This window comes from Aquarana catesbeiana, linkage group LG09 (genome assembly GCF_042186555.1).
Source record: "Aquarana catesbeiana isolate 2022-GZ linkage group LG09, ASM4218655v1, whole genome shotgun sequence".
Classification (NCBI taxonomy): Eukaryota; Metazoa; Chordata; class Amphibia; order Anura; family Ranidae; genus Aquarana; species Aquarana catesbeiana.
The window spans coordinates 153,550,692-153,575,577 of record NC_133332.1 but is presented as its reverse complement, the minus strand read 5'-3'; the positions used below and the strand labels follow the sequence as shown (position 1 = coordinate 153,575,577).

The following is a 24,886-nucleotide window of genomic DNA, read 5'->3' as shown; positions in this document are numbered from 1 at the left end:
GACAGCTTAAAAAAGAAAACATGCATAGGCACTATTAAGATAGCAAGATAACTGGCATAGGTTATTTTAAGATCAGCTAACTTCTCCACTACTCTATCAAACATCACTTTTTACTGATGGAAAGAAAAAAAAACAATTATGTAGGAAAAATGTTTAAAGGCATAGTTCACCTTACCCCACCAAAAAACTGGCAATGCAGATCAGGGACAACTGTAAAAACAAGCTGTGCAGCTCTGACCAAAACTGAATAAAGCCCTTGCTACAGGTGTGGCCATTTACAGTGCATCCAGAAAGTATTCACAGCGTTTCACTTTTTTAACATTTTGTTATGTTACAGCCTTATTCCAAAATGGATTAAATTAATTATTTTCCTCAAAATTCTACAAACAATACCCCATAATGACAATATGAAAGAAGTTTGTTTGAAATCTTTGCAAGTTTATTAAAAATAAAAAAATTAAATAAAAATCACATGTATGCAAGTATTCACAGCTTTTGCTCAATACTTTGTTGAAGCACCTTTGGCGCCAATTACAACCTCAAGTCTTTTTCGAGTATGATGCTACAAGCTTGGCACACCTATTTTTGGGCAGTTTCTCCCATTCTTCTTTGCAGGACCTCCCAAGCTCCATCAGGTTGGATGGGGAGCGTCAGTGCACAGTCATTTTCAGATCTCTCCAGAGATGTTCAATCGGGTTCAAGTCTGGGCAACTCAAGGACATTCACAGAGTTGTCCCTAGCCACTCTTGTTATCTTGGTTGTGTGCTTAGGGTCGTTGTCCTGTTGGAAGATGAATCTTCACCTCAGTCTGAGGTCCAGAGCGCTCTGAAGCAGATTTTCATCAAGGATGTCTCTGTACATTGCTGCATTCATCTTTCCCTGACTAGTCGCCCAGTTCCTGCCGCTACAAAACATCCCCACAGCATGATGCTGCCACCACCATGCTTCACTGTAGGAATGGTATTAGCCAGGTGATGAGCGGTGCTTTGTTTCCTCCAGACATGACTCTTGCCATTAAGGCCAAAGAGTTCAATCTTGGTTTCAAACAGAGAATTTTGTTTCTCATGGTCGTAAAGTCCTTCAGGTGCCTTTTGGCAAACTCCAGGCGGGCTGTCATGTGCCTTTTACTGGAGGAGTGGCTTCTGTTTGGCCACTCTACCATACAGGCCTAATGGGTGGAGTGCTGCAGAGATGGTTGTTCTTCCGAAAGGTTCTCCTCTCTCTACAGAGAAACACTGGATCTCTGTCAGAGAGACCATCGGGTTCTTAATCACCTCCCTGACCAAGGCCCTTCTTCCCCCGATCGCTCAGTTTGGCCAGGCATATTTGTTTTCACTTTAATCTCTGTCTGTATAATAGTACATGCTGGTGTGAGAGGTCTCAAGAATTTTAGCAGGTATGAAAAGTGTCCAATACTCCCCTAACCTCCCACACTACTTTTTGTTTTTTTCACATATGTTGCACCTATGTTCCTTGAGATACTTGGTGCTGGGGAAACAATGCTCAATTTGTAGAAGATAAGATATTCTTACACAGTTGTTTGGGTGGCCCCTAGCACACGACTGTATCATGGGCACCAGGGCAAACCCCCCCATGTGGTGTTCCCATCCTGTGGTCCATAGATTTTCTTCCTGATCACTACTGTGGTCAATATGGCCTCCTTCTGTTGGGTTGGCATTTGACCAACGTTGTTGTCCGCAATATCGCTGACTCATGGTCCTATCCATGGCCAGGCCATGCGACACTTCTGAGTCTGTACTATTCTTTTATTTTATGTTATATACTATTTTCTATTTTACACTTTTTAGTATACTACCAAGATGATCTGTAAAATTTGTTATAATTATATTTTTTGGATTCATACGAGTGGTGGACAACCCTGATCACCTTGATATCTATATCTATATCGAGAGAGAGATCGAGAGAGAGAGAGATCGAGAGAGAGATCGAGAGAGAGATCGAGAGAGAGATCGAGAGAGAGAGAGAGAGAGAGAGAGAGAGAGAGAGATCGAGAGAGAGAGAGAGATCGAGAGAGAGAGAGAGAGAGAGATCGAGAGAATAGGATTTTTAAAAACAGCTTACCTGTAAAATCCTTTTCTTTCGAAGGACATCACGGGACACAGAGCCACAGTAATTACTGATGGGTTATATAGGTATCACTGGTGATTGGACACTGGCACACCCTATCAGGAAGTTCAACCCCCTATATAATCCCTCCCCCTTGCAGGGATACCTCAGTTTTGTAGCCAAGCAATATAGTGTATTAGAAGAGGGGCGGGACCTCTGTGTCCCGTGATGTCCTTCGAAAGAAAAGGATTTTACAGGTAAGCTGTTTTAAAAAATCCTATTTTCTTTCTCGAACATCACGGGACACAGAGCCACAGTAATTACTGATGGGATGTCCCAGAGCAATGCTACCTGAGGGGGGGGAACCACGACCAAGTAGGGTGCAATCAGACCTGAGGACCCTGTACCGCTGCCTGCAGCACACTACGCCCAAAGGCGATATCCTCATGCCTTCTCACATCCACCTGATAGAATCTGGTGAATGTATGAACTGAAGACCAGGTTGCGGCCTTGCAGATTTGAGCCATAGAGGCCCGGTGATGCACTGCCCAAGAAACACCAATAGCCCTTGTGGAATGTGCCCTGATCTGAAACGGAGGAATCTTCTGTTTCAAACCGTAAGCTTGAATGATCAACTGTCGAATCCATTTAGAAATGGTAGCTTTTGACGCTGCCTGTCCTCTATTGGGACCCTCTGGCAGCACAAACAAAACATCCGTCTTGCGGATCTGAGCAGTTGCCCCTAGATAGGCCTTAACTGCTCTTACTACATCCAACGAATGTAGAGATCTTTCTTCCGGAGAACAGGGATCTGGAAAAAAGGAAGGTAGAACAATGTCTTGGTTTAAATGAAAATCAGAAACCACCTTCGGTAAAAAACTAGGATGAGGGCGTAGTACCACTCTATCCTTGTGTATAATCAAATAAGGCTCCTTACAGGAAAGAGCTGCTAATTCTGATACTCTTCTAGCAGAAGAGATGGCCACCAGAAAAATTAATTTCCTTGTCAACAAGACCAAAGGAATCTGACTTATTGGTTCAAAAGGCTGTTTCTGTAACACAGCCAGGACCAAATTCAAGTCCCAGGGGTTTAGGGGCGCTTTAACCAGAGGATTAAGACGCATCACCCCCTGCATAAAGTTTTGGACCAAAGAATGCGAAGCAAGTGGCCGCTGAAATAATACTGATAAAGCAGAGACCTGGCCCTTGATGGTACTCAAGGCCAGCTTCATCTCTAATCCCATCTGTAGAAAATCAAGGATTCTACCTATGACATATTTCCTGGGATGCCAACCTCTGGATTCACACCAGGTTATATAAGCCTTCCAGACTCTATGATAAATCATCCTGGAAGCTGGCTTCCTTGCATTAATCAAGGTAGATATGACAGGACCTGAGAGCCCACGACTCTTTAGAACATGGGTCTCAATAGCCAAACCGTCAAATTTAGCGTTTGTAAGGCAGGATGGAACACTGGACCTTGAGATAACAGGTCTGGGCGTTCCGGTAGTGTCCACGGGGAACCTACCGTCATCCTTACTATTTCTGCATACCAAGTCCTTCTGGGCCAAGCGGGGGCCACCAGAAGTACCGACTTCCTTTCGAGCCTGATCCTGCGAAGGAGTCGTGGTAGTAGCAGAATAGGCGGGAATGCGTAAATCAGTGAGAACCGATGCCACGGAATCACCAACGCATCTGTCCCGCATGCAAGAGGATCTTTTGTCCTTGCCACAAATCTGTCTATCTTTTTGTTGAATCGGGATGCAAAGAGATCTACATCTGGAACCCCCCATCTTTGGCATATGGCCCAAAAGACATCGGGATGCAGAGACCATTCCTCTGGAAGTAACTGCTGGCGACTTAGATAGTCCGCCTGCCAATTCTCTATTCCCGGGATGAAAACTGCCGATATGCATGGCACATGCATCTCTGCCCAGACTAAGATCTGGTTCACCTCTTTTTGAGCAGCTCGGCTCCGGGTGCCTCCCTGATGATTGACATAAGCCACTGCTGTGGCATTGTCGGACTGGATCCTGACCGGACAACCCTGTAGCCTGATAGTCCAGGCCTTTAGAGCTAGATGTATCGCCTGGATCTCCAGAATGTTGATGGGTAAGGTCCTCTCTGTCTTGGACCATACCCCTTGGACCGCAGCCTGTTCCAGAACTGCTCCCCAACCTGACAGACTGGCATCTGTTGTTACCACCGTCCAGGTAACCGGTAGAAAGGATTTCCCCTTCTGCAGGTTTTCGGGTATGAGCCACCAATTGAGGCTCTGACGCACCGCATGCGACAGGTGCATCGGAAAGTCTAATGCCTGAACCTTCTTGTTCCAGGTCGACAGAATACTGTGTTGCAGCATTCTTGAGTGAAACTGAGCATAGGGAACTGCTTCGAATGAAGACACCATCTTCCCTAGTAGCCTCATACAAAGGCGGACTGAGGGACCCTTCTTGGTCCTTACTGTCAGAATCAGCTCTCTCAAAGCAGTGATCTTTGCCTGGGGTAGAAATATTTTCTCCTGGCTTGTATCTATAATCAGACCTAAATACTCCAGTCTTCTTACTGGTTTTAGGAAAGACTTTTCTAGGTTGAGGATCCTACCCAGGTGTTCTAGATACCTGACTGTGGTCCTCAAGTTTCCATTCAAAGAGGCTACCGACCGGTCTATCAAGAGCAAGTCGTCTAGGTATGCTATGACAGCTATACCCTGAGCCCTTAATCTGGCCAGAGGAGGAGCCAAGATCTTTGTGAACACTCGAGGTGCAGTGGCTATCCCGAAAGGCAGAGCCACAAACTGGAAATGGCGCCCTCCTACCTCGAAGCGCAGAAACTTCTGATGAGCAGGAAAAATAGGCACATGCAGATATGCATCTCTGATGTCTATTGATGCCAGAAATTCTCCTCCCTGCAGGGTGGGAACTACTGTTCGAATTGATTCCATGCGGAAGGATTGAATCCTTAGGAATCGGTTCAGATCCCTTAAGTCCAGAATGGGCCTGACAACCCCATTTGGCTTTTGGACCGTAAAAAGGTTGGAATAGAAGCCCAATCCCTGGTCCTTTGCGGGAACTATCATAATGACCTCCTGCGACAAAAGTCGCTCTAACGCTAGAAGGAGCGACTGCTTCTTCTCTGGGTCTCTGGGAACATTTGATCTGAGGAACCGAGGAGGGGGGAATTCCTGAAACTCCAGCTTGTACCCTAAGGTTACCGTGGAGATTACCCATCTGTCCTGGAAGTCCTCCTGCCAGAGCTCTGAGAACTGTCGCCGTCTTCCCCCCACTCGAGTGAGCGGGGGCGCCCCCTCATGCAGAGGTCTTAGTGTTTTGCCTAGTAGGCTTTTTTCCCCAGGACTTCTTTTGTCCCTGGGGTTGACTCTTGTCTCTGGACCCCGATGGAGGCGGCCGTTGAGACTGCCTGGAGGCTGAAGCCCCCGGCGCTGGGGAAAGAGTCCGTTTGAAAGAGGGACGCTTACTCTTCTTCTTGACAGGTAAGAGAGTGCTTTTCCCACAAGAGATTCTCTTGATATAGTTATCCAAGTCCTCTCCAAACAACTTTGCACCACGAAATGGAAACCCAGCCAGTAGCTTCTTACATGGTGCTTCGGCTGACCAATTTTTCAACCATAGGATTCTACGTATATGCACCAACCCCAGTGAAAGACGGGAGGTTTGCACGATAGAATCTCTAATGGCGTCAACCACAAAGCATAAGGCCGCTGGAAGGTTAGCAAACCCCTGGGCCTGCTGTTCAGGTAATACTTTGATGACCTGCTTAACATGGTCTCTTAAGTATTGACAGACTCCAATCGCTGCTACTGCAGGTTGGGCCACTGATCCTGCTAAGGAGAAAACATCCTTCAAAGGAGGATTCCATCCTTTTATCTACAGGATCCCTGAGCATCTGAGCATTGTCTACAGGACAAGTCAGGCTATTATTTACGGAGGAAATGGCGGCATCAATAGCCGGTATTCCCCACATTTTAATAAACTTTTCTTCCATCGGATAAAGTGTTGAAAACTTTCTCGGCGGAAAAAAAACGTTTGTCTGGGTGATCCCACTCAGAATAAATGAGCTTTTCAAGTAAAGTATGAACAGGAAAAGCATGTGCTGCTTGGAAAGGTTTCAGTGACCCCAAAGCAGAAGAGGATTCTTTAGCAGTTTCAGGTATGGGCAATTTAAATGTGGAGCGGACCAATCCAGTGAGGATCTGCACTAAGACTTTCTCCTCTTAGGAAGTCGCAGAGGGTCCCTCTCCACCTGATTCCTCCGAAGAGGAATCATCCATCCCATCCTGAACCTCTGAAAGGGATTCATCTCCTTTATCCCAGAGCTCCTCTGTCTGAGGGTCTTGGGGAACAGAGGAAAGCCTAGTGCGTTTTCTTCCACTGAGTGAAGACGTAATCACGGCCATTAATCTTTCCTCTAGACAATTAATGGTTGAGGAAAAAACCTCTTGTGTAATATATACAGGGGCTGAAGTGCCAGAAGCAGGTGTAGCCCCTGACCCCGATGGCTCTCCCTGGCTAGCCGTCCCTGGCCCATCTTTAGGGGGGGAGGATGCTGCCGACAGGGGGCCCTCAGAACCTGAACGAGATCCCCTAGTGTCTCTGGTTCCTGGGGTGCTTGAACCTCTTCTACCCATAGTGCAAAGCAACAAGGTGTGAGGTATACAAATGAACACTGCCCGCTGAGCGATGTAGTCTGGCTAAAAGCCTTGCTACCCAATGCTCAGTCTGGTGTTACTTCAGTAAATGCTGCCTAGGAGAATGCCTGTGTCCCACCTTACATGCGACCGTCAGCTCTGTGTCTCTCAGAAGGCTGAGTGCACCTGTACAGAGTGCCTCTAATAGCCTGCAGCTGGCCTGAGTGGGAGTCTAAGCACCTGTGCTGACGTCCCGCCCCCTCCTCTACCGCCCCCCCCCTCGAGTTTTGAAAAAAACGAGTGCTTCCCGCGCTGCCGACTCTCCTGTCATGCTTCTGGAGAAAGGCTGGGGATGGGGGGGGGGGGGGGCTGGTAACAAGATCTGCCTGAACGGCTATCTTCAGAGATGGTGGCCATTAGGCCGCAGAGCCCGGGTGGTATAACCACTTTCTAGACCCCTGTGGCCCCTCTCTAGCCTGGGGGGGAACATTCAAACATGAGAAATCCCCCTTTCCATCTTACCTGTTTGCAGCCTGCTTGAGACGCTGGGACATAATCAGCGATGAAAACACCTGAGACAGACAGTCAGCATGTGCAGGTTTGTGCTCTTGGCAGCCCCCGGTGGTCACAATAGGCATAGCATGCATTTACCTTAAAGGAGAAAAGCCACTAGAACTCAAAAATTCTGTGGAATCTCCTCTTACCTTATCCAGCCGCAGGGTGCTGTTTACACAGACCCAATCTTCACCTCTCACGGTGGGCTCCGTTTGAAAAACCGTCAGAGACTGGGGCCCCCTACGAATAGGGGGATCCAACAGTTCTGGGACCGTAAAGCACCTCGCCAGAAATTAGGAAGTTTAAAGCCATTTTCTGATCTGCGGGGTCCAGCTCTCTAAAAAGAGAAGCATTACGGGTAAAACCTCGTTTCTTCGGACACGAGGCCCGGGTACCATTCAATTCGGCCATGAAAAGACACTTTGAATGGAACCGGTTCGCCTGGCTTGCCCCAGTATAGGATCTTAGGATATTCCCTTTGGAGCTCAGCACAGGACATCTTTACACGTCCATCACCTAAGACACTGGCGTAAAAACTGAGGTATCCCTGCAAGGGGGAGGGATTATATAGGGGGTTGAACTTCCTGATAGGGTGTGCCAGTGTCCAATCACCAGTGATACCTATATAACCCATCAGTAATTACTGTGGCTCTGTGTCCCGTGATGTTCGAGAAAGAAAAACTCTCGCTCTCTCTCATATATATATATATATATATATATATATATATATATATATATATATACACATATATATACACACACATACATATATACACACACACACACATACAGTTGTGCTCATAAAAGTTTACATACCCTGGTAGAATTTATGATTTCTTGGTCATTTTTCAGAGAAAATGAATGATAACACAAAAACTCATGGTTAGCGTTTGGCTGAAGCCATTTTTTATCAATCAACTGTGTTTACTCTTTTTAAATCATAATGGCAACAGAAACTACCCAAATGACTCTGATCAAAAGTTTACTTACCCATGTTCTTAATAACGTGTATTGCCCCCTTTGACATCAATGACAGCTTGAAGTCTTTTGTGGTATTTGTGGATGAGGCTCTTTATCTTCTCAGATGATAACGCTGCCCATTCCTTTTGGCAAAAAGCCTCCAGTTCCTGTAAATTCTTGGGCTGTCTTGCATGAACTGCACCTTTGAGATCTCCACAGAGTGGCTCAATGATATTGAGGTCAGAAGACAGATGGCCACTCCAGAACCTTCACTTTATTCTGCTGTAGCCAATGACAGGTTGACTTGGTCTTGTGTTTTGGATCAATCTCACGTTGGAATGTCCAAGTACATCCCAACCCATCCCAAGTACATCCCATGCACAGCTTCCAGGCTGAATGCAAATGTTTCTCCAGCATTTTTTGATAACATACTGCACTCATCTTTCCAATCATTTTGACCAAATTTCCTGTGCCTTTGTAGCTCACACATCCCCAAAACGCCTTGTTGACGCCTCTCCAATTGTAGCGTTTATATGTAGCTCAATTTTGGTCTCCTCACTCCAAATGACTTTGTGCCAGAAGGTTTGAGGCTTGTCTCTGTGCTGTTTGGTGTATTATAAGCAGGATCCTTTGTGGCATTTTAGTAATGGCTTTCTTCTGATGACTTGACCATGCAGCCCATCTTTCTTCAAGTGCCTCCTTATTGTGCAACTTGAAACAGCCACACCACATGTTTTCAGAGAGTTCTGTATTTCACCTGAAGTTATTTGTGGGTTTTTCTTTGAATCCCAAACAATTTTCCTGGCAGTTGTGGCTGCAATTTTACTTGGTCTACCTGGCAGTGGTTTGGTTTCAACAGAACCCCTCATTTTCTACTTATTGCTTAGAGTTTGAACACTGCTGATTGGCATTCTCAATTCCTTGGATATCTTTTTATATCCCTTTCCTGTTTTATATAGTTCTACCTTTTCCCACAGATCCTTTGACAATTCTTTTGCTTTCCCCATGACTCAAAATCCAGAAACGTCAGTGCAGCACTGGATGAAAGATGCAAGGGTCTCTCAGGAGTCCAGAAACGCATTGATCTTTTATACACACACAAATTACAAGCAAGCAGATCACAGGTGAGGATGGTTACCTTTAATAGCCATTCAAACCCCTTTGTGTCAACTTGTGTGCATGTTATCAGGCCAAAATCACCAGGATATGTAAACTTTTGATCAGGGTAATTTGGGTAATTTCTGTTGTCATTATGATTTAAAAAGAGTAAACACAGTTGACTGATAATAAATGGCTTCAGCCAAACACTAACCATGAGTGAAAGAAAAGTTTTTGATAAGTGTTATTCATATTCTCTGAAAAATTGCCAAGAAATCAAATTCTGCCAGGGTATGTAAACTTATGAGCACAACTGTGTGTGTGTATATACACACACACACACACACACACACACACACACACACATATATATATATATATATATATATATATATATATATTATATATATACACACACACACACACACACACACACACACATACTGTTTTAGGGCCATATATATTTGGACACAGGCACAATTTTAGTTTTTTTTCAGGTATTTACCAAACATATTTTTTTACAAAGAATTTTATTAATAACCATAGTAATTTCACAGTATACATAATACACCATGAGTGAACATAACAGAAGGTTTAGCATCTTATGAATAAAATAAGAATGCTAGTAAATCAAAGATCACCAAAACATATTCAAGCTATAATTATATAATGGATATGGGCTGAAAATGTACACTCTCAGGTTTAATTTGAGGGTATGTACATCCAAATCGGAGGAAGGGTTTAGGAATTACAGCTCTTAAGAACAGCCACCCACCTTTTTCATGGGACCAAAAGTAATTGGACAATTGAATCAAAAGCCCTTTCATGGCCAGGGCTACTCTTTCATTATTTCTTCATCAATGAAGCAGGTAAAAGGCCTGGAGTTGATTCTAAGTGTGGTATTTGCATTTGGAATCCATTGCTGTGAACCTACATCATGCGTTCAAAAGAGCTGTCCATGCAAGTGAAACAGGCCATGGTAAGGCTTCAAAAATGCAACAAATCCATCAGAGAGATAGCAGCAACATTAGGAGTGGCCAAATCAAAAGTTTGGTACATTCCTAGGTAAGAACGCACTGGTGACCTCAGCAACATAAAAAGGCCTGGACTTCCACGGAAGACAACAATGGTGGATGATCGCAGGCTCCTCTCTATGGTAAAGAAAAACCCATTCACAACATCCAGACAAGTGAGGACACTCTCTAGGGGGTGGGTGTTTTCACTGTCAAAGTCTACAATTAAGAGAAGACTTCATGAGAGCAAATACAGAGGGGGTTCACCACAAGGTGCAAACCATTCATAAGCATGAAGAATAGAAAAGCCAGATTATACTTTGCCAAAAAAAACATCTAAAAAAGGCAGACCAGTTCTGGAAAAGCATTCTTTGAACGGATGAAACTAAGATTATTCTGTACCAGAATGGCAGGAAGAAAAAAGTGTGGAGAAGGCTTGGAATAGCTCATAATGCTAAGAACACAACGTCATCTGTAAAACATGGTGGCGGCAGTGTGATGCCATGGGCATGCATGGCTTCCAGTGGCACTGGGTGATTGGTGTTTATTGATGATGTGACAGAAGCAGCGGATAAAATCTGCATTTAGAGATATACTGTCAGCCCAGATCCAGCCAAATGCAGCAAAGTTGACAGCGTTTCACAGTACAGATGGACAATGATAAAAAAAACACACTGCAAAAGCAGCTAATCACCTAATCTCAGCCCAATTGAGCATGCATATCACTTGCTGAAGGCAAAACTAAAAAGGCAGAAAGACCCACAAAGAACAACTAAAGACACCTGCAGTTAGAGTCTGGCAAAGCATCAGAAAAGAGGAAACCCATGGGTTCCAGACCTCAGGCAGTCATTGCCAGTAAAAGATTCTCAACAAAATATTAAAAATGAACATTTTATTTATGATTATACTCATTTGTTCAATTACATTTGAGCCCCTGAAAATGGGGGGACTGTGTATAAAAAATGGTTGTAGTTCCTAAAATTTGTACTGTATATTCATAACCCCTTGCATTAAATCTGAAAGTTTGCACATCAAATTCATTTGGATTGTTGCATTTTAATTTTATTCTGGTGGCATACAGAGCCAAAAGTATGAAAATTGTGCCTGTGTCCAAATATATATATGGATATAAATATATATGGACCTAAATATTATATATATATATATATATATATATATATATATATATATATATATATATATATATATATTTATACACATATATACACATATATACACACACACATACACACACATACATACAGTATCAGTGAGTACACCGTTCACATTTTTGTAAATATTTTATTATATATCTTTTCATGTGACAACACTGAAGAAATTAAACGTTGCTACAATGTAAAGTAGTGAGTGTACAGCTTGTATAACAGTGTAAATTTGCTGCCCCCTCAAAATAGCTCAACACAGCCATTAATGTCTAAACCGCTGGCAAAAAAAGTGAGTAAGTTCCTAAGTGAAAATGTCCAAACTGGGCCCAAAGTGTTAATATTTTGTGTGGCCACTATTACTTTCCAGCACTGCCTTAACCCTCTTAAGTATGGAGTTCACCAGAGTTTCACAGGTTACCACTGGAGTCCTCTTTCACTCCTCCATGAAGGGATCATGGAGCTGGTGGATGTTAGAGACCTTGCGCTCCTCCACCTTACATTAGAGGATGCTCCACAGATGCTCAATAGGGTTTAGGTCTGGAGACATGCTTGGCCAGTCCATCACCTTTACCCTCAGCTTCTTTAGCACAAGGCAGTGGTCATCTTGGAGGTGTGTTTGGGGTCGTTATCATGTTGGAATACTGCCCTGTAAATGGCTTACACCTATAGCAAGGGCATTATTCAACTTTAGTCTAGGCTGCAGTTTGTTTTTATCTACAGACGCCCCATATCTGCATAGGCACTTTTTTGGCAAGGGTTAGGCCATTTTTATCATGTGTAAATAGGCCATAAGCCTATAACTGTTCCCTTGCAAAACAAAATTATTATTTTCTCTTGGACACAATGTTAACCTGGGCAATCATTACATAATATAACAGGAATTTAATTAAACCTATGGACAACTTACAGAGATGCTCGCACAAACCTCTGTTTCGGAGCTCTGTGTGAAACCTGGATTTGAATAAGAAAATCTCTACTCATTGGCTTAGGCTCTGCTATTATACCCACCCCTGTGGAATTAGTTGGGAAGGCACCGAGCATTGGTACATCGAGGGATGCATGGTAGAGCTCCCGCCTTGTAGGCTACCATTTGTAGAACGCTTGCGTTCCTTCATTCTGAGATTTTTACTACATGTGTACTTTAAGCTAATACTTACAATGTTGATTAGATTGCTATTCTCCTACAATATCAAATTTGCCAAATTATTTGACAAGCAACATATGTCATGAATTTGGTCTTCAACTTACCAATTGCCTTGATTGACTCTCCAGGAAATAATGGTGCTTCCTCCATCTGAGCCAGCTTATTCCCATCTCTTAAAGCCTGGCAAAAGTAAGCAACACACAGCATTATTATCCACCATCTGTAAACAGCCGGCAGCCTTTTGAAAGTCCTCTTGAGCTCTAGAGTCCTCTGCGGGCTGTGCATGCTTACTAATGAACATGGAACTTGTACTCGCAGCAGCACAGTGGTATTCAGGCTGAATAACCTCCTTCTACAATCATTAGTTTTATAAATAATAGACTGATTTTGCAGAATGGGTTTTTGTTATATTGCTTGCACATTCTACAGCCAAATGTTCATGGTAGACATTGATTTTAGCAGTTCTGAGCAAAAAACTGTATAGCTATAGCATAGTAATACTTAATATTCTAACATGCTTATTGATATTTAACACTTACCCTGGAAGTTTAGGCACAGACTGAACAATGGCCTTCATGTACTGCAGGAAACTGCAGTACATACAAATATAAAGCAACAATACTGCTTAGCTGTGTAGCTTGAATGAAGCAAATAAAGCAGCACAGACAAAGATAGCAGAGACACATTCATTAAAATGAGATTTGGAGCAATGTAGTTAAGCAGGCCTTAGACCGTGCTAATTTCCTTCCTGTAGCCACGTTGCAGGAAAGAAATTGGCACTACCCCCCCCATCAATACAGACAGCACCACTGACAGTGGAAACCATCCAGCCGAGACACTGTCTTCTCTCGGCGGGAAATCATTCCGGCTGGGAAATGTCAGTGATTATCGCTAGCGGCTATAGCAGCTGCTTGCGATAATCGGCAGCAAATCTGACAGGCTGGTTGCACCCAAGTCGATCGATCAATAAACTTGGTACATTCAGGGTAGTCTGAATAGGACGTGTTTGTGAAGAGCTCCTGCCATCCTGCTATACATCCTTGGCATCCCTTCTCCAGCGGACCCATCTTGTTCCCTCCACAGCACTCAAGGCTCACCAGACGGTCGGCGTGCCGCTCGAGGCCGATATCGCAGCATTTTTTCGTGTCTGCAGCCGCCTGGGAGACAGACCGTGGCTCCAGCCTAACTCCGGGAGCGGCGGCCATCTTGCTCCACCCGGCCGTGGTATCAGAGCTCACTCCTAGCTTCCCTGATCACCCTGCACCTGGCTCTTCCTCTACACAGCCACCGGAGTTCACCTACCTGCTGACCGCCGCCTGCAGCACTTAGTGACACTCCTTGCAGGAGGAGTACTTGCCCAGAGATTAAATACAGTCATTACTACTGTCATCGGAGCGGACCAGACAGGAATTATCCCTGGAAGATCTACTTCAATTAATTTACGGCGACTCTTTACCAACATGCAGGCCACTTATGACACAGTGGGCTCCAGGCCTGTTTTAGCCCTGGATGCTCATAAGGTCTTTGACTCGGCTGAATGGCAGTATCTAATGGAAGTTTTGGCAAAATTCGGATTCGGTGACACGTTTATTAAATGTGTTCAGTTACTAGATTACAAACCTACAGCTAGATTGAGAGTAAATACAACCATCTCCAGACAAGGGTGCCCTCTATCACCACCACTATTTGCGCTGGCCACAGAGCCACTGGCAGCGCTGATCAGGTCTAGTGGGGAGGTCGTTGGACTGACTGGGGGCCTGGAAGAAAAGGTAACCTTATACGCGGATGACATGTTGATGATATATTTGGCGGACCCCCAGTCGTCACTTCCTACTCTACTGAATATTATCCAGCGCTTTGGGCACTTTTCTGGCTTCCAGATAAACTGGGACAAATCCCTGTTTATGCTAGACCAATCCACCCCAATTACACTACCACCCTCATGTCCATTAAAGATTGTACATACCTTTCGCTACCTAGGTATTGAGACACAGCGGCCTATCTCCTCATACATCAAAATTAATTTAGGTACATTCATTAATAGAATGAGGAATGCGCTTAAGACCTGGGCCAATCTTCCACTGACACTGCTGGGTAGAATAAATATTTTTAAAATGATCTTTTTACCAGGCTGTCTATATATTCTCAGTAACTCCCCAATATACATCCCCAAAAACAAATTTAAAGAAATTGACAAGATTCTTATTAAATTTATTTGGGGGGGGGGGGGGGGGGGGTGGCTAGAATAGCAAAAGACACGTTACAACTACCTATTTTGGATGGGGGATTGGCGCTGCCTTGCCGTCAAACTTATTATGTGGTCTCATGGCTGGCCCATGCACATTGGTGGTTCTGCCCCCGAGGAAAACAATGCGGCAACAGCATTGGAGGCAGCCACCTTCAATTCCTATGAATCTCTCCAAAATCGAATACATCGTCTCTCCACTAGGGGACGGGAGGGTACCAAAGTTCTATCTATGACCCTACGGATATTCAAGCTTTCAAAGCTAGTCCAGTACACATATTATGTATTCCCCTAATGCTCCCTTGTGGGGTAACCCAGGTCTACCAGAATTCTTCCGCAGAACAGATGGGAGCTTCCGGTTCAAGTAAACTCGTATCCACGTACTACAAAATGCTCCTTCATACTGCGACAACTAGGATTAGCACCACAGAAAATAAATGGCGCCATTCAAACCAATTATACAGGTCCTATGTTACCCCTTGTTTACTCCATAGACTAAAGAGACTGCCCTCCGCAACATGTTCCCAATGTGGCATGGCCGATGGTACATTTTTCCACTTAATGTGGGATTGCCCGCCGATTAGGAAATTCTGGTCGGGGGTCACGGCCCTTATCAGCTCCCTCACTCAGTTGCCTAACATCTGTAATCTCCTGAGATGCCTGCTGGGATATATAGACGATGAAGGTATACCTAAGAATGTACAAACCTTTCTAAAAATTATCCTGTTTTATGCAAAGAAAAGGATAACTATGCATTGGAAATCCCAATCCTCACAATAGTCAATCAAGCTATACCTCTATACAAATACACGTATGAGGCCAGAGGATTCCCAAAAAAGTTTCATAAGATCTGGAATCCATGGGTTAGTTCTAGGGCTGCAACAAACGATTATATTCATAATCGATTAGTTGGCCCATTATTGTTTTGATTAATCGGTTAAGAACCTTAAAAAAAAAGAGTGGTGTATAATTTTGTTAATATGTAAAGTTTTAAAAAAGGCAATTTTGATGCGATTTTGCATTTTTTTTTAGCCTATTTGTTGTTAGGCAGATTAAAAAACACAAATTGCTGCAAAAACGCATTACATGCTTTTCTGCAGCTTCTCTATTGAACCAAATAAGCACCGTTTTGCGTTAAAAAAAAGTCAGACTCTTTCCAAATAGGCAGCGGCTGAAAAAAGCATAGATGTGAACGTGTCCCATAGGAAACCATGTAAATGAACTGTAGTGCGTTTCTGCAAAAAGCACCAAAAAACACATAGATGTGAACCAGGTCTAAGACGTTTTGTAACATAATGGGGTTAAAAAAAAAATTAAAATTAGCCCTTTATAGTACCCAAAAAAAAAAAAAAAAAAAGCAGATAATCACTACTGTAAGGGGTTCATTTTTTACTGTAGAATTGTGAAAGTAATATTTAAAGTAGCGATTTGCTCTTTTTGTACTATAAAGGGCTCATTTTAGTTTTTTTTTTAACCTCATTATGTTACTGGCCGATTAATCGATTCTGAAAATAGTAATCGATTAATTGTTTCAGCCCTAGTTAGTTCAGATTGCACTATACCACCTGCTCCTTGAGTTCCCTGAAAATGTTAGTTGACCTCTAGTCGCCATACTGGAGTTTAGAAGGTAACAATGAAACCCCTCTATTGATCTGTACTCACTGACTGGATACCATGTAACTGTACCTCATTGCTGAGTGAGCACTGTTTGCTCCTTTAATGCTATATACGCATTTGTCTGTTTGTTCGTTTGTATGTAAACAATAAAAAAAAAAATTATACCTTTAAAAAAAACTTGGTACATTCAGTCTGCCCATTAATGGTTTGAACCTCGGCCAGTTCCTGCTGAATCGGCCGAGATTCGAACAGTGAATGGCTGGCCTAAGTTTTCTCCAACAAGCAATGGATGTAAGTGTAGCTGGTAATTGCACCGACCTAAGAGGAGTCCAAGTTTTTATTAGGGATGCACCGATAACCAGTTTTTTTTTAAGACTGAGTACCGATACTTTTTCTCAAGTACTTGCCGATACCAGTTACCGATACCTTAGTTCACAAAATACATACATGAAACCTGATGGGAAAACCGCAAAGATTTCACTTGCAGAGACATTAGTTTCCATCAGTTTTCATGTGCGTTTCAGTGAGTTTTTACAGCCTGTTCACATATGTGCGGGCGGCCACAGCGCAATATGAAAAAGAGTCCTGTGCGATTTCTGTCTGGTTCAGGTGCGATTTTTAATCTCATACACAATTGGCATTGGAATTGCACCTGACCACTCAACGAAATTGCAAAGGGACCAGGCTTTGAAACTGGCTCGCATATATGTGAACCGAATGTGAAGGTATCGGTTCTAGTATCATAGCATTTGCATGAGTACAAGTACTCCTGCAAATGCTTATCACATGTGCTTAGTAAAAATGCTAGTTTTTAGTGAGTTTTTGCTTGGGGTTAACAATTGCAATCAAGCAAATGCATTTTTTCACTGGGTTTCTTGTACTGGTGTCAAAGGTATTGCCACTGATACAAAGCTTTTGCCCAGAGACATTTTGGAGTACAAGGGCTTTTTTACCATTTGGAATTAAAGCAGACTTAAACTGGTAAGCTAGGTTCCATAAAAGAGCTGCTAGGAGTTTTGGAACCTAAACATGATGCTTTTAGGTCTCATGAACTGAAACCAAAGAGCTGTGAGAACTACTTTCGACAACCGACAGGTAACCTTTTTTTGGCTTCCAAATCCCTACTATTCCCTTCCTAATGCCTGTCTGTCTGATCAAAGAAATCTAACTTTACAAGGTGGACCAACTTTAAGGGTTATTGATAAAGGGTTAGGGTTTATTTTAGGGTTAAGGACTACTAAGGTTAGATTAAGGGTTAGACATTAATTATAAATTAGTCTTAGGTTTTGAAGTTATGAACATTGCAAGGCTAAAATATCATCATCAACAGATTCACATGCATATGGGCATCCAGCTGTAGAGTTATTGGCTCTGGCACTTCGTGCTTTGTGTACATCTTTGTTAATGCTCATGCACCAAAAACTGTGATTTTCTTCAGCAGCAAATGCAGAATACAGATAGCTGTGTGTATATATATATATATATATATATATATATATATATATATATAGAGAGAGAGAGAGAGAGAGAGAGCTATCAAAAGGGCTAATACAAAATTCAAAAAAAAAACTACCTTTAAAAAATGCTAACTAAAAACAAGAATAATAGTAATAGTGGCATCATAAGAGAATGTCTGCAAAAACTATAATACAGATAATCAGAAAAAAGGAGAATCAGCGCCAAGGAAATTAATGGACAATTGTGGATTTCAATTAAGAATGCTGCCATTCAATACTAGCGAATCACTAGAAGATGACCAAAGAAAGCAAAAAAGCAGCGCAAATCTAAAAAAAATCCTACAATCTCATACAAATTTCTACAGTCTAATGATGATGGACTCCTTACTATTAGCGCATATGAAACCAATTAGCTTGACATGCGCTAATAGTAAGACTGTAGAAATTTGTATGAGATTGTAGGATTTTTTTCAGATTTGCTCTGCTTTTTTTGCTTTAATAGTGACAGATAAAAAGGAAATTTGTTTAAGATAAATTCCACATATACTCCTTTTTTCTGTTTTTCAAGAAACTTGTCACAAAGCAAAAGGCCATTTTGAGCAGCTTCACATGGGGAAAAACTATTTTTGGACATCCCAGCATAAATACTAGATCCAAAGCAGGATCATTCAATTCAGCTCAAAAATATGAAACACCTTTTAACCTACAATTTTATTTTACAATTTTATTGAACACATTTTCCAGAATGTCCAAGGGTTTGTGATTGGATCTTTTTTGTAACTTTATTAATTTAGCAAATAACATTTAATACCAGGTGCTTCCAACATACTGTGTTTGGAGATATTTATATACTTTTAAATAAGGCAGTAGTTGCTCACTTGTGGACTGTCTCCTTTTATTTGATACTCCATACAGGGCGATACAAACCTAGAGACAGGAAGGGGCAGGGTGTCCCTTCCCTAAGACTGGCCATACATGTTCAATTTTCCTTTAGATTTACCAAAAACTATATAATGGAAGGTCAAAACTAAACAACTTTCAATTGTATCCCTTGCACTACATAGTTTTAGGTAAATTTAAAGGAATATTGTACAAGAAAATTGAACAGATATGGCAAGCCTAACTCATTCAGATGTGTGTGTTTCCAGAACAGAGCTTGACAGCTTATTATAAAATAATGCTCTGTCAATGTCAGAAAACCAGCAGCCACTAGAGGTCCATCTGCTGGCTGCAAGTTGAAAATAGAGACAAAAGCAGTATCGATCTCCTGAACATTTTCCTGAATGCTCTTGAACATAGCAATGCAGGGTTTGATCCCCTTTCATTTCATTCAACTGCAGGATCCTGACTGGGGAAATCCTTCCCATGCTGCCTGGCGGTGGCAACAAGGCCTCTGCTGTGAGCTGAATTCTCCAATGGAGACTCCACTAGACCCCTGGACACAAGAAGACTGATAAGTACACAGTAAAGCCCTGGTTGTCACAATAGAATCAGAAGCACTGACAGCAGTAAAACTAATACCATACATCCTGTTAAATTATCAAATATTTGAGCCGCAGGTGGCCCCTAGATCTGAACAAAATTTGATTACAAATTCGAAGGAGGGAGGGCAAAATACTGTTGGCAGAACAGAACCTGCATACAATCAGATTGCATCACTGTTCACATATTCAGCAGCCACAGATGTCAGCTGTCAGAATGCAATAGGTGGCAGGATAAACTGCTCCATCCATACCTGTGGAGCTAGAGTAAGAGGTATCTAGCCATGTATGGCTGGTTTTAGAAGGGGATGGAGCTCTATCCAATGCAATGAAAAAAGAGAAAAGGTGGAAAGCTGCTTTATCGGCAAGAACAGATTTTTATCATGCTTAAGTGTTCATTAGGAACAACAAGTTTCCCAGCCAGCTTTGCATCAGCGATTTTGATGTTTGCTTGTCAAACGACAGCATCTCACTAATATTGGCTGGAATTTTAATGGTAATCTATCCTGATGAATACAATACACACTGATGTCTTAATGAGCAGCATACAAGATTAAAAAGATATGCAAATTAATAAAATGGGTACATAAAAATGACCACATGCAATGCAGCATGAGAACAAAAAAGAATGAATGAAAATGCATAAAGTAGCAGTTATTGCTTCAGTGATTTATTGGTTTCTGTCACCCATGAATATGTACCCCTGTACTACTGTGTACTCCACCCTTATCCAACTACCAAGACCCATGGAAGGGTCCATTCACACAGGCGGTCTGCCCGGCAGACTCTGCTTGCTCAGCGTGCCTGTCAGAGCCCCGCTATCCTCTATGGGGAGATTGGATGAAAACGGACCGCCTGTCGGTTTTCATCTGATCCCATCTGCCAGACGGATAGAAAATACGGTCAACATCCATCTGGATTTCACGGACAGGATCGGAGCAGATAGCAGCGGGTATCAGAGGACATGTCACTGCTGACATCTGCCGCTCCATAGGAGTGAATGGCTTGTCCAATCAAGTCCGCCTGAAAAACTGACAGGCAGACCTGATCAGAAAGCCTGTGTGAAAGGGACCTTAGAAGTGTACATTAGCTCCTCCAGTCACAGCTGAGCAGATCGGAACCAGGTGAAAAACAAGCTAAATTCCCATGAAGCAAGGAGGGTTACCCTGTGTTTAATTGTACTGCCAATCACACAGTATTTGACAGTATTGTGTATTTAATCGAGCACTAGACAATTTACTGCTCCTCCTGGCAAATTAAGCGATGGCATCAATGTTCATCACTGCCCATTTTAGGACTATACAATATGATAGTATAGTTCCGCAAATGCAAAAAAAACTAAAATATGGACTGATATCTAGCTGCTTCTTTTGGGAAAAGCCGAATGTTAAAATCAATATCACACAAATCAATTGGCTCTGCTAAGGTTGTTTCAGCTGTGAGAAAAAACAGGAAGAAGCCCAAGTAGACGTATCAGACTGGGAAAAGGCTGCTTGGCAGACGCAGGCTTTATTTTCTTTTATAAATAATAAAGCACTGCAAGGAAAAAAACATACCAAGTCATAAATCAAGCTGCTATATCCAATGGTCTATTTCATCAGTCTTCTAGGAAATTTACTAAGTTGATCCAGAGGAAACAGACAGCAATACCAGCAAGAAAAAATTCTATAAAAAACGATTGGTGTCGTCAGGCATTGCTTGTCAAAGCCAACAAGGAAAGTGTTCAGCACACAATTAGGAAAATATTACAGAGGTTTTTAATATGTGTCATTTTAAATCAAGGATCCACACTGTCTGGATTGTACAGCTCAAAACAAGATTTTCTTTGTTTAATATGTACCTGTCTTTTACCTAAAAAGGTCAGCCATTTTGTGGCTTGATTGGTATCCAGCTTACCAAGGCAACAGGAAATAATGACAGAATGTTTAATTGCCGTCAATGTTCCTGACGAATTCAGAATATGCAGCCGCAAACATTGGTTCAACTGTTTACATGTCTCCCGCCACAGAATCCAGTCAGCAGGTTCAGTGACATTCACACAATGGAAGTTGGTCACACAGAGCATGGATACTCTACACAAAATGACATGGAGGACCACACATGGATCTACTGATCACACTGGCCACCTCTGAGCAGATTTAATCTTTTACTAAATTTTACTGAAACCTGGCCAGGTTACAACCCTGAACATGACATCGCTGCTCTCTGCTTTCACCTGCTGTCAGTCTGTAAAGAAAGGAGAGAAACATGGAGACTCCTATGGCTGATTCAGTCTTGAAAATTCTAGCTGCCAGACATGAGACTTCAAGTGTATAAGTTAGGTGAACCTCCATATCCACTTTCTGACCAGGCGTTTTCTGGAACTTTTAGTTTACAAGTTTTAAACTGGGTTCACACTTGAGAACGCAGCGGCTCACAGCAGGAATACGGTGCGTCTCCATTCACCGTTTCAGGTCCGATTTCAGCCCAAATTTTGGGCTGAATTCGGACCTGAAATGGACCAAAAGACGCACAGGGCTCCACTGCAGTTCGCACCAGAGCCGCTTCGGAGATGCGTGAACCGGCTCCATAGAGAGCCGGTCACAAACTCCAGCTATGTGAATTAGAGCGGGGAAACCAGCATCCAATTCACAATAGTGTGAACCCAGCCTAGATTAATATTTTTTTGCTAGAAAAATTACTTTGAACCCTCAAACATTATATATTTTTTTTAGCAGAGATTCTATATAATAAAATGGTGATCATTGCAATATTTTATGTATTTGCGCAGTGGTCTTTCAAATGCAATTTTTTGGGGAAAAAATACACTTTAACCAATTAAAAAAAAACCCCTAAAGCTAGCCCAATTTTTTTGTAAAATGTGAAAGATCATGTTAAAAGAGAAGTAAAGGAATTTTTTTCTCTTTCTCGGTTTCATACTTACCTCGGTGGATGCAGCATGGGTCTGATGCTGCATCTGTCCCCTAGCGCCTCTGCACTGAGAACCAAGCAATTGAACATCACCGATCACACAGTTTTCACAGCTCCCCGAGCAGAGAGCTGCAGTCAGCACTGCTTCCTCCTCACTGGAGTGCTGAGCTGTGGAGGGGCGGGGAGCAGCCGTCTCAGCCAGTAGCTCACTGAGAGGCAGAGCCGGGTGTCAGTCCAGGCACCTGGCTGATCCAGACTCCGTGGTCGGGATGACGCAGTGTCTGGATTGAAATTGGTGATGTCAGCAGAGGGCGGATTTCAGCCCGCTCTCTGCTGAAAACGGGTCACAGGAGTGCAACGAACAAACAAGCTTTGGCTATACTTCTCCTTTAAGCCAAGTAAATAGATACCTAATATGTCATGCTTTAATATTGCGCATGCTCATGGAATGGTGACAAACTACGGTACTGAAAAATCTCCATAGGTGACGCTTTAAAACTTCTCCCGCCGCATCTAAAAGTGATCCTGCGGCAAAATTGCCGCTGGGATCACTGTTATCTTGTAGAGAATCGCCCCCACAGTACAAAATGATACTGGGTTATGGCAACTAGCTGCTGCTATAACTGTATTCAATGTCAAACTAAAGACGTAAATGTACTGTGGGCGGTTGCCAAGTAGTTATTCTGGGTTATTGTGCGATATTTCGTGCACATTCAATTTTTTTTTGCCATCCATTGTGCCTTATTCAAACCTTTGTTTTAAACGAACGTTTGTAATTTTTTTTCTACTAAACTAATTATTGGAAAAGAAAATTTTGATGCCTGCATGTGTTGCTGACGATCCGGCTGTCAGGCTTGATGACCTGGTATAAGTATGTAGATGAAACACTGGTGTAGATTTACTAAAACTCTAGCAATCAGAATCTGCTGCAGCTGTGCATGGTAGCCAATCAGCTTCTAAATTCAGCTTGGCAATAAAACCTGAAAGCCGGTTTCTATGCAGTGTTGCACTAGATTTTGCACTCTCCAGTCGTAGTAAATAAACCCCATTCTGACTTAATTGGTTGCAAGATTGTGAGTCAGCTAGTCAACAAGTACTGAAGGCAGAGCCTGACAACTGTCAGGAGGTCAACTATAATGCCCCCCTAAACTTCTCTCTTGGAAGGTGTCTTGATAAAGCAGCATAGTCTTTTCCAATACTGCCAACCATGTTTAAAGCTGAATTCCAGAAATTCAGCTACTTAAAAAAAAAAAACGAAGGAATACCATTAGTTAAGTCTAATGAGGTGCCTGCTATCTTGTAGACCTATCTCCATTATTCACATCTGACAGATTTATTGTGCTCCAGGAATAGGACTTCCAGGAGCTCCAACACTGCTCACTGTGGTCTCAGTTCCTTCAAGAGCAGAGTTGTTAGAACTGCTATGCCTGCCCCTCCGCACCTTCTGCCATTTACAGAAGCCTTTGTATTATGTGAACTCATTCACAAAATATAAAGGCTTCTGTGAATTGGCAGAAGAGGTGAGGGGTGGGCAGAGCTACTGTGTGTGCTTCTCTCGTCTCACGGTCGCAGAGTGTCCTCCGGGAGTGCAACAAACTTGTCACACAGAAATAATAGGGATAAGTTCTGGAGGGGACATGTACCTGATTGAACTTAAATCATAGTGTGCCTGCACTTTTGCTGAATTTCTGGTTTTCAGCTTTAAAAAGGTATATACAATTCTTTATAGGTTGATGTAGTAACTGTAGCATAGTCGCTACAAAATAATTGCATCACCAAAAGCCTCCCAGTCCTTTCCATGGGAACAAAAAATGTGAGAATAGTTAAATGAACCCTAACCGGGTTTAAGTAAAGTTACGTTTCTGTCTATGTTTAGGTTAGCACAGCCCTCAAAAATTCCTCTCGCCTGCTAGCATTTAGCAAGTGGATTTTGAAGGCTGGCGAGCTAAGGCTGCCTGGGAGAGGGGGGTTAGGACGAGCCCTGCCAGCAGACGAGTTGTATGGGAGTCGTTCTCCCAGCGATCGGAGGGGAAGAGAGAGGAGAGCCGCCACCCGGAAGATCAAAGTGGCGGGAACATAGCAGCTTTCATTTCAATAGCTGTGTGTTCCCCGCCACATACAGCCCCTCTTCTTTGTCCGGGCACTTTGATAGACAGATCACCCGTCCAATCCTGGGACGGGTGATCTGTCTATCAAAGTTCCCCGGATAAGGGGGAGGGGTTGTATTAGACAGCGAGCTGCTATGTTCCCGGCGCTCTGATCATCCCGGCTCTTCCCCTGCACAGGTAGGCTGCAATGGTGGGTGCAGGCTACAATGCTGGACACGGGCAGGCTGCATTGCTCGACATGGATAAAGATGTTGTTAATATTTATTTTTATAACTTAATTCGGCATAAAACATTTCATGAGATAATTTATGAGGGCATGTTTAGGGGAGGTATTAGGGGCGGGGCAGGGTAGGGGTTGGGTGGGGCAACTGGTGGTGAGTAACCCTTGAGGACTGGCTAGTAGTTCAGGACTTGAAT

The 24,886-nt window shown here is 42.9% G+C and overlaps 1 protein-coding gene across 6 annotated transcripts in view; it reads right to left on the bottom strand.

Annotated features, from left to right (window-relative positions):
* The window catches only part of MTMR1 (myotubularin related protein 1), a 148,959-nt gene that overhangs the window by 82,067 nt on the left and 42,006 nt on the right, over positions 1-24,886 (bottom strand). For all 6 annotated transcript variants that reach the window (XM_073599279.1, XM_073599280.1, XM_073599283.1 and 3 more), the window contains one exon: positions 12,756-12,831. In XM_073599279.1, coding sequence (XP_073455380.1) covers positions 12,756-12,831 — 76 coding nt within the window. The remainder of the gene's footprint in view (positions 1-12,755; positions 12,832-24,886) is intronic.